The sequence below is a fragment of the Melospiza georgiana genome, chromosome 3 (assembly GCF_028018845.1).
Source record: "Melospiza georgiana isolate bMelGeo1 chromosome 3, bMelGeo1.pri, whole genome shotgun sequence".
Lineage (NCBI taxonomy): Eukaryota > Metazoa > Chordata > Aves > Passeriformes > Passerellidae > Melospiza > Melospiza georgiana.
The window spans coordinates 78352454-78362986 of NC_080432.1; the positions used below are offsets into that span (position 1 = coordinate 78352454).

The window sequence follows — 10533 nt, forward strand, 5'->3', positions numbered from 1 at the left end:
AAATACCTGTGGTGAATACATCCAGAGCTCATTTTGGAAACTCCTTGTGGAGGCTACTGGGCAGCAGCAGGTACCCTTGCTGTGTCCATGCTCTGCAGCAGATGCTTTTCCTCTGCCTTCTTCGCTGGACTCTGCACGAATGGGTCTGAAGCTGTTTGTGTCTGTTTGTCCATCCCAGCTGGGCTAGTCTGTTTGTCAGGTGGGCAGCTAGAGAGCACAGTGGGGTGCATGACATTCAGAAGGGGATAGCAGGAGGATCTGCTGTCCAGGCTGCAGAGATGGGGACTCACATCCCCTTCAGTGCGTGACAAGCATGTGACAGGTAATATTTATGTAACATCTAAGAAGGGTTTCTTTTGTAATTCCAGATTTTCTACAAGCATTCATGACTAAGGGAGTAGTGACCTATGATGCAAAGAGGAATGAAACAGGCTTGAGAAATGGCATGATGGTCACGTGCACTCTTACTGCATTAGGAGCTGTGGCCCCAGTCCTGCAAAGACTAATGCCCAAACTTAAAGGTTGGTGCTCCTTCAGGAGTCTGAATAACACAGAGCGAGCAAAACTGCAAGGATTAGCCAAAACAGGGCATGTGTGCTTTCAGGCTGCAGTCCACCCAGAGTAGGACTGTTTTATAAAAGTTGTTTGTACTTTTAGCACCTTGAGCCACTGTCTTGGCTTTTGTGTTTAGATGTTTTCATGATAAAGCAGTAAAAAATGTACTGTACTCACAGAACAAATGGCAAAACCAATATTCATGGATTCATTGGATAAATTCTCATGCTCGAATATATTCACAGTCAAAATGGATTGTAAATGGCAAGGTAGCAAATGACTCATTTATGCTTACATGAATATTTTCAAATGTATTTGGGCTGCGTCACTCAGCCCTCCTTGTTAAGAATTGCAGAGAAGAGGGGACAAAAAAAGAAAGAAAAAAGAAATAATTTTGGTGAAGCACGACCAATCACAGACTCAGATTTACCTTTAAAAATAAAACAAACTTAAAAAACAGCCTGAGAAAGCCCTCAGGAAAATGCTCACAAAATTATCCTGCTAACTTTAAGTTTCTGCAGTCAAACTAGTGCTTTTAATTACTTTTTTGCTGCAAAAAGCTGGTGCCTTCTTCCTTGATAAACACCTTGGAATGCGTTTTGTTTAATAAATAATGTAAATTCTGGAATCATTCCCTTGCCCTTCGCAGCTTGTCTGGGCTCTGGATATTTGGAGGCTGAGGGAAAAATACCCACCGGTTTGTCCGGCTGAGGGAACCACGGCAAGCTCCCCCTGCCATTTGTTAAGCTCTGGCTGGAGCTGCTCCTGGTCAGCTTCTCACAGTGTGTACTCACACTGCTTTGTCAAACTCTTTCTGCTAGGATTCCTATTCTTTCCCAGAAACTGAGTTTTCACCAAACCTAGGAGAAGCAAGTTTGGGTTATTCATAACTCCACTCCTGACAGAGGGTGAACATTATGCCAAATTTTGTGAGAGTTTGAAAGGTAAAAGCTCTGATCTCAGAACAAAAGTTCATTTTCTACTGCTTCTCCCAGTGTCAGGGGGTAATGTTAGGAATTTCCTACTAAATGCTTTAAAATTTGTCAGCTTCAAAGACATTACATTAAGGAAAAAAAAAAACCAAAACAGAAAAACCACAAAACACAGTAGTGTTGGGAACAGATATTTGTCTATAAAAAAGTAATCTTTTAGGTATAGGGTAAGTGCCATTTCTGCCCTGTTTCATTAATTATTCGTCACCTGGTAGTAACTTTAATTTACCACCTCAACAGCAGTTCTATATGCTACAGTCCCCTTTGTTAGCTGAAGAAATATGGACCAGCTCCCTTACTTTAACCAATCTGACAGCCACACCATACTCTAAAATGTAGCACTGCAATGGTCTCATATTTTCTTATATTTTGTATTTATCTCTGTGTATTTTACTCACCAAGAAAATATTTTCAGATGTTAGGATTTCTATTTATCTTTCAGGCAAAATAATAAAATAACTCACTTCATCCACATGAGAGATATGGTTTCTGGTTCACCCTGAAGTTTTCAGTTTGCCTCATTTCTCTTATTTAGCTTTAATTCTTCATTAAAGTACACAGAATGAGTGAAGGAGATACCTTTAATACAGCTTTGCTACTGTTAAATATCTATTTGCCCCTTTCAAAAACCCCAAACAAAACAACTACTAAAGTGACAAAATGACAGCAACAAGTAGACAAAGGGAAGTGTTAGAGGCAACTCAGCACTTATGTCCACCAAGTGTTTTTTGTGCTGGTGTTCCCTTTAAAGGCTGTTGGGTTGGAGGTGAGCCATTCTTCATTGGATTCCTTTCTCCCCCTGCTTTAAGAGGGTAAAACTTTCACCAGAAAATGTTTATTGTAAAAACAAAAAAAAAAAAAGGAAAAAAAAAAAAGAAAACACCAAAAAACAACCAAAACCAAACAAACAACCCCACCCCCAACCAAACAACTGTTATACAGCCAATGCAATGTGCCAAAGTCTGAGAAGTGCCACCTTGGTTTTTGTCTTTCTGGGATTTAAACAGTTGTGAGGGGAACAGCTGCATATCTGTAAGTCCAGGCCAGGTGGCCCCAGTCAGACACTTGCCACTCACAATCACAAAGCTGAAAAATCTGGCCAGTTCCTTGATAGTCCGAAAAAGTTAGTGAGTTCCAGTTTCTTCTCCTTTTACTTTTCTATAATGCAAAATAAAAATCCAGTTCAAAACTGCTGAGTATCTTTCCCATGGTTGCATTCAAGAAATAACTTTCACTGCCATAAAAAAATATTCACACCACTAAAAAAAACCCAGAATTTCCTCTGTTGCCTGTGTAAAGACCAGTGGTTTTGCATCACCATCCACGATGTGATTTGACTCTTTCAGAGTAGTCTGGCTGCAGGTGTGGGTATGGGGTCTGCTTAAATAGAAGTTCAATGTCTTTGGCTCTCTTCTTGCAACAGAACGACTTTCCTCTCCGAAATAAGTCTAAAGTATCACCCTTGCAATGCCAGGTCCTTTTAAATCCCGTTGTCTTTCCCTGAGCAGCAGGGCCACGGTGGGCTTGGAAAAGGGCAAGGGGGGATCTGAGAGTCTTTGAGTCAGCACATCAGCTCAGAAGGGATCCACCACAGAAGGAGTAACGGCGAGCTGCAAACCAAGATCAGAAGCTGTTACAAACTGACCCGATTTCAGCTCTGAGTGCCACCATGTCTAACGGGTAGAGAGCTACAGGGGAGAGCCAGGGGAAGAAGAGTGAAGGACAGCTCTAAAACCAGTACAGATCCTTGCTTTTATCCTGAGGTTGCAAACCTGAGAATGGAGAGAAGAAAAAAAAAAAAGGAAGAAGAAAAATAGGTACAGGCATTTAAGAACAGAGGAAAACAAATTGCGTTTCTTTCCAGGTGAGATCAGTCTAAAGCATGGGATCTCCAGAGTCCCAGATGGCTGTGAAACAAGGAGGAGTCCAAGCTCAAACAAGGGGAGGAGCCCAAGCTCTCTCCAAGACTGGAGAAAGTCCCTCCTGTTTACAGTGAGGACACCATAAGGAGCCATTAGTGGCTCCAGTAATGAAACCACCAAGGAGCAGACTTCCCTTCCCTTCACAACCACTGACTCAGGATCTGTCACTGCTGACTGTGCCTGCACACCTATTTTTGTCAGCACTACAACCACACCTTGGTTCCAGACACCCCAACAGGCACCACCAGGGGAAGACCACTGCCTTTTTTCTCACCAAATGCAATTGTGCTTTCATCTCAAAAACTGGGAGGAGAAGGTAATTAAGGAGAGGAGCTAGTTCATGAACCTGCATGGTGTCTAGAAATGACCCCTCTGGGCAGCACATGGAAGGGGCCAAGCAGTGACCTTTGGGCCTGCTCCATTCTGCTCCTAACTCTCACTTCTCAATGCAGGAGCAAGATCAGGGCCAGGACAAAAGTACCTCAAAGCAACCTGTTTCCTCAGGGAATGTTTGTGGACTTCAGAAATTCAAACAATGTTGTGGAGATGGGACGTGCTGGCCTGTCTCATCCTTCCTCTCCTTTCTTCACTTGCCTGGCCTGAAAGCCCCAAGAAGAGCACTCAGGGCAGAGCTCAGGAGTCACACATGGGGCTTCCACCCTCGGTTCATTCCCTTACAGCAGAACCTCAGCCGGCCCCCCGAGTCCTTCCCTACTGCTATGGAGGGTGTGGAATAGGGAGCAGGGTAGCAGCTGAGCCAAGGGAGTGGAGGGGCCGAGGGCAGCTCATTACCTGTGTCCACATTGAGGCCGATGCTCTGTGCCATGTCTCCTGTTGCATTGGGGAAGGGGCCCGGCGTCGTCCAGGCCGCAGCAGCGCCCACTTCACTCTTGCCCAGTTCGCAGGGGCGGCTGACGGGTGCGGGCATGGAGGCGGGCGTGAGGCGGTGGGGCCTGACGGAGGCCGTGGGCACCAGGAGCGAGCCGTAGCGGGGATCAAAGTGGGGCCCGTAGACCTCGTGCATGGCGGCGGGGCGGGGGTAGGCGCTGCTCTGCGTGCCGATGTAGGGGTGGTGGTGGTGGTGGTGGTGGTGGTGATGGTGGGCGTGGTGCCAGGGCTCGGGGCCGCCCTGGTGCAGGTGGCCGTGCAGGGAGGCGGGCGCGTAGGGGTCGGTGGCGGCGGCGAAGGGCAGCTCGCTGTGGGCCGCAGCTGCCAGGGGGCTGCTCAGGCTGGCCGGCACCGAGGAGGGCTGGTACGTGCTGTTCCAGAAGGACGGCGGGAAGATGCGCTGGCTCATTGGGAAGGATCCATCTGGGTGAAGGAAATGGGAAAGAAGGTCAGTAATGAGCACACCCCAGAAGACTTGATCTCCTTTCCCCAGGGTTTTGTCCCTTCCTGATCCACCCAAACCAGTCTTTTCATTCCCTTTATTCCATGAAAAACTGGCAAGGATAAGAACTTGCTCCAAACAAATATGAATTCCTCTCTGACTAAACACCCAACACACCTGTCCTATGGCTTATCCATGAAGCTGCAACTATGTCCTCCAGCTTTTTCTTACTACATAGATGGGCAAAATGTTGTTACCTAAGGCAAGAGAAACATCTCTTGCCTTCAGTAGTGGAAACTGAGGGCTACTATACACCACTTAAATTTTCAGGTTTGGGTTTTTCTTGTTTTTTTTTGTGATAATCTCCTTGTCTAAACATTTATGCCCAATGTTTCCTGGAAAGAAGCTGCTGCCTCAATGCAGTAGCAAAGTGGGCAGGAACAGTGAGAGATGTGACTAAAGGCAAGTTTGAATTACTCAAATATCTGGGGCAGTTCTCCATCTATTACAGCCATATGTTTCTTAGGTATATTGTCAGCCTGTTTGGGAAGCCCTCAGTAGAACTTTGGAGATTGACAGGGCAAAGACAAAGACCCTAAATTTTCTTAGCCCAGTTAGCAACATGCAAGATGGACTGGTGATTATTAATATCACAAATAGATGTTATGTATGATTAATTGGGAATGCACACTGTTCTTGAAAGAAATAGAGCTATGTTCCTAATACTTCTTTGCCAGGGAAGTATGTCAGCTCTGAGCCTTGGCATTGCTTAGGAGAAAGAGAAGCAGTTCATGATGAGCAAAAAAACCTCCTCTACTGCCATCAATTCCAGCACTGAATATCTCTCAGCCGTGAAATATTCTTGGACATTACAGACAGCAATCCGTGCAAGGTCTGGGAAACCAGCCCTGGCTGAGCAGGTGGCCCTGTGAGGGAGGGTTGCTAAGACTGCCCACAAGGAAGTGCCAGCCCTAACTCTCTGGCAGATGGAGTGTGGAGAAGATTATTCCCCTCTGCCCTGACTACTCTCGTGGGCCTGTCCAGTGTGAATCAGGCGTGGATACAGAGAGTTGTGCATAAGCCACGGCCTTGGACTTGACAGCGCACGGCCATGGCCAGGTCTGCAAGCCCTTGTTTTCCAAAACTTAAGAGTCCTTGTCAGCACTCCAGCAACAATCAGGGTGGTGATACACACAGGGCAAGATACGTGGACACACGCAATAATTTTCTTTTAGAGGTGGGAAGCTGATCAGATTGTTCCCACATTTGCTTTTTACTTTGCTCCCATCACTATGACCACTCTAAACTGAAAGCTGGGGTCAACAGGGAATACACTGGTCACAGTCACAGTCTGGGAGTCACTCCGTGGCTAGTTGTGCTGTAGCCCTCTCCAGGTAAAGTACCTGCAGTGAAAAGACAACTTGCTTCCCCCAACCACCTCTCTGGCTGCTTTCCCCCCGGACCATGCCCCTCTGCATGGATTTTTTCTTTCCTTTTTACCCTAAAAGGGCCAAACAGCTGGCAGCTCCTAGCCTCAAATCCCAGGGGATGCCCGCCGGACCAGCCGCTGATGGGAAGGAGGAGGGAGCTGGATGCGGAGCCGAGGCAGGGACGAGGTGCCGGCCCAGAGGGGGCCCAGCATCCCCCGCATCCCCCGCATCCCCCGCATCCCCTGCACCCCCCGCATCCCCTGCACCCCCCGCATCCCCCTCATCTCCCGCATCCCCGCATCCCCCGCGCCCCCGGTGCTGGGCGCTCACCCCGCCAGGAGCCCGCGTTCCGCGCCGCCTTCGCGCTGCCCAGGGAGAAGCTGCTGGGCTGGCTGAGCGCCCGGCTGAAGTGCTCATCCACCACGGCGCTGATGTCCCCCTGGAAGTAGGTGAAGAGGACACAGCGGGAGCTGATGTACTCGGCCTCGGGGGGTCGCTCCTTCTCGGGGCTGCAGTCCTCCTCCTTGATGCTGGCCGCGGCGTGGCTGGAGAAGGAGCTGCCGGCGCTGGCGCTGCTGCCGCTCTCCGGGGCTTCCTGCATTTTGGAGTAAAAGGCGAGTTTCTGCAGGGAAGGAAAGAAAACGGAGTCGGTCAGCAGCACACCAAGGTGCGCTGGCCCTCCCTGTGCCGTCCGGCGTGCAGCGCGGAGCCCTCTCCCGCGGTCTCCCCGAGAGGATGCCAAAGTCTGCTCCTCGGCTGCCCGCCGTTCCCTCAGCAGACACCTCAATCCCCTCATCCCCATATCGCCCTCTCAAGTCCGGGGACAGCGAAGGGACTGCAAATAGGGCCGGGGGACCGAAACCCACGGGTGCCGAACGGGATGGAGCAAGACAGCCGCCGGGTGGGGAAGGCGCGGCCGGGCGGGGGTCACACCACCGGGTCCCCCACACCAAGCCCCCCAAAAAAGGCTCTTAGCAGAGCTGGCTTCGGAGCGGACAGCGGCCGCCAAGGAGCTGCAATGCCGGGGCACGGGCGGGCGACGGCCGAGCAGCCACGGAGCAGCGCCGGCAGCTGGGAGAACGCGAGAGCCCCTCGGTCCCCGGCTCCGAGAGTCTGTCTGGTGCAAAGGGTGTCCTGTAACTCACAGCGGCGAGGTTAGAAGCAAAGAGGGGTGAAAAAAGACTGACAGTCTCAAACAAACTTCAGGGCAAAACTCAGCATTTCCCTGGACACCAAGAAGCTCCAGGTATTTGCTGGAAAATTAATCTCCTTTTATTGTATTCCGCCGAGTGGGAAAAGAGCGGGCGTTGTGAAGTTTTCCGGATGTCTCTCGTCTTCATGCGCGTTAGCGTGTCTGCAGCTGCTGAGAGTTTCTTAGCAATAAGCGCTGGGACGCGAAGCCCGGGCTTGGCCGCCGCCAGCAGAGCCTTGGGGCGGCCGGCGGGGGAAGAACCGAGAGGACGGGGCAGAGTCTTGGGCCAAGACACGCGGTATATTTGATAATGTCACTCGTCGCGACGACCGCCTTTCCTCTTGGCTCCCTGTTCGGCCATTGAGGTAATGATCATCCCCCTTAATAATGTCATAAGCCGGGGTTTGAGAGGGTGGTGGGAGGGAAGGCAAGGTGGGGAAAGGCATTATCTGCTATTTGTGACGGGTCCTGGGACCCGCTGCCGGGCGCTGGAGGGGGCAAGGGGACCGCCGCACGGCGGGGGCTGCACCCGCCTCGGGCCCGGGGCGCCGTTCTCTACATCCATCCCCTTCTTCGTTATGCTGGGGGAGGAAGGAATTAATTTCTGGAAGGGGTAAGGGCGAGGGAAAACCTGGGAACGCAGCGGGGTAGAAAGGAAAGCGGTGCGCAGCAGGTGCAGCTGGGGGAGCCGAGCCGGACCCACGCGGGACCGTGCGCGTCCCGGCCCAGCAGGTCCCGCGCAGCACGGGCCGTGCGTGCCCGGACATCCCCGCGGCCGGAGCGATCCTTTCCTTGAACCCTCGGCATCAGCTGGTACCCGCGCCCTCCCGGGCCGAGCTGCACGCAGCGGGGCGGCGGGACGTGCCTGCAGCTCACCAAGCCCCCGCGGGGCCGCCGGCAGCCCGGGGAGCCCGGGAGACGTCGCGGGGTCCCGCCGCCGCCGAGAGCGCCCCGGGACACAGGAGCATCCCGTAGCCCCTTGCTCCCCTTCGCAGCCGCGGTTTCCTCCGCTATGGCCAAACCGGGCAAACCCCGCAACCTCGAGTCTCTCTCGCCTATCCCGCTTCCAGAGCGTAACTCCGAAGCACCCCTCCGAGGCGGCTGCAAAATCTCTGCACCGAGCGGCTTCCACAGGGATGCCGGCGCGCCGGGGTGAGCGATGTCCCGGGAAGCCCGGCCTCGCAGCCCCCGACGGTCCCCACACACATCGCCACCCCAACCCGCCGAGCTGGTAAGTAGCTCGTCCCGGCAAAGAAAACAATCAAGCAAACATTTAAAAAACAAACAAACAAGCAAACAAACCCCCTAAAAATCCTTCTGAGGGTTAAAATCGTCCCCGCTCTCCAAAGGCATCCCGAAGTCCGTCGTTTGCCGCCGGCGTACGTACCCTGCCGAGCCCCGCGCCAAGGTGGGATGCGGTTCTGCTCCGCTCACCATCGCAGGCTCCCAGATCTCCCCCCCTCCCGCCCCCCCTTTCCCCTCCCCTTCTCCTTTTCCCTTTTTCCCTTTGGTGAGGCCCCAGATGGCCATCCTCCAGACGATACCCCTCCCACCTTCTGCCTCTTCACCGCTGTCCCCTACACGTACCTGGTGGTAGGGGCTGTAGGCTGCTGCGAAGTAGGGCTGGGAAGGACCGTACACTTGGTACATAACATCCAGACAGCTCATGGCTGGCCGCGGCCGAGAAGTATTTTTTTTCTCATCAACTCGTGTTCTGCAAAGTGGAGTAATGCTTCGGGGGAGGGAGGTTCCCGGGGGTTAAGAGGCACCACGCACTGGTGGGAGGAGTGAGGGGGGATGAGGCCGCGCTGGGCTGTGCTGACACCCCCTCCCTGCCTTCTTTCCCTGCCTTCCGCCCTTCCTATAGCGTGGCTCCCTCCCGCAAATACGCCGGGACTGGAGGGGCTCCCGGGCCGCCGGGGGATTCCAGCCCCGGTCCCGGCGGGTGGCAGAGGCGGGGGGAGCAGGGAGACCCCGGTTCCGCAGCCGGGACTGCCCGGGAGCAGCGGGGCTGGAGGCGCAGGGGGAGCTCTGGCCACCCAGAAGGCTGGCGGGGTGCAGGGCGAACCGGGGGTCGGCGGAAGATGAGGGCTTACCCAGCGGGTCAACCCATCTCCCGCTGCTTTTGGTTTTATTTCATTTATTTCACTGCGTTCCACGCGCCTCCTGCGCCGGGTGCTGCCCCGCTGCCCCCGGGGAGGATGCCCCGGCCGCCCGCCGGCCCTCGCTCCTGGCCCGGGCGAAGGGGAGCTCCGGGAAAGGCAGGGATCTGGGTGACCCCATCCAAATTCCACCAAGCCCGGCGTCCGCCGGAAAATGCCACCTCCAAAGCCACAGGAACTGAGAGGTCTGATAAACCGAAGGAGGAAAAACCAGTTGCTCCCGAGGAGGATTCTCCCCAGAAACTTTTAAATCATTGCAAATCCCGGGAACGGCGATGCTTTTGCATTTAATAGAAACTAAAACAACGCCGGGGGCAAAGTCACGTCAAAACAACAAATTATCGTGAAGGTAAACTGGATTTACTCCCTGGCTTTCTGCTGAGTGCGACACGCAAAGTTGTAAATAGGTGAATGTACCTTCCCTGCTCATTTTAAAGGAGTTGCGTAGGAGGCAGGTTATTTTTTTAACAAAGATGTAAGTTCTCATTTCAATATCAACTCTTTGAAATGTTCAGCTTCATGGTACGGGTCACAACTACTGTGAGAAGAGACTCATCTTGTTTTCTTTTAAGCACCTGTAATAAAGCAGAAAAAATATAGGAAGTGCAAGGGAAATAATATTACTCCATTTTCAAATGCTTATTGGTTATGAAAGTATTGGGGGAAATCTGAAAAGAATGAACACTATGAATTTTGAAGACCTGGAAAGATTTAAATTAATTTTAGCAGAAAAACCATCATATTTAAAACAAAGCATGGACTCTATTCTGTTTTCTTCAAAATGCAATTTTTACATTCCAAGTGTTAGAAATTGTTTTGAATGTCTGCTGTTCACCAAAATCATATTTCAGTGCCTAATGATCATGTTTCAATGTTTTCTGCACCAGGTGCAAGGTTTAAAATTCACATTTAAACAAATTTCTTTCTCTGTATTCTTGGGAGTTTGGGAA

General features: G+C 51.9%; 1 protein-coding gene across 2 annotated transcripts; it reads right to left on the minus strand.

Annotated features, from left to right (window-relative positions):
• Positions 1–3116: 3116 nt before the first annotated feature.
• VGLL2 (vestigial like family member 2) lies at positions 3117–9089 on the minus strand. 2 transcript variants are annotated; one of them, XM_058021298.1, is made up of 4 exons: positions 9009–9089; positions 6560–6851; positions 4262–4780; positions 3117–3157 (listed from the first exon to the last, which is right to left on the minus strand). In XM_058021298.1, exons 1-4 carry the CDS (start codon positions 9087–9089, stop codon positions 3117–3119), a joined length of 933 nt encoding a protein of 310 aa, XP_057877281.1. The 2 variants fall into 2 exon arrangements, with proteins under 2 accessions (XP_057877281.1, XP_057877282.1); XM_058021299.1 differs by lacking the exon at positions 4262–4780.
• Between the last annotated feature and the right edge of the window lie 1444 nt (positions 9090–10533).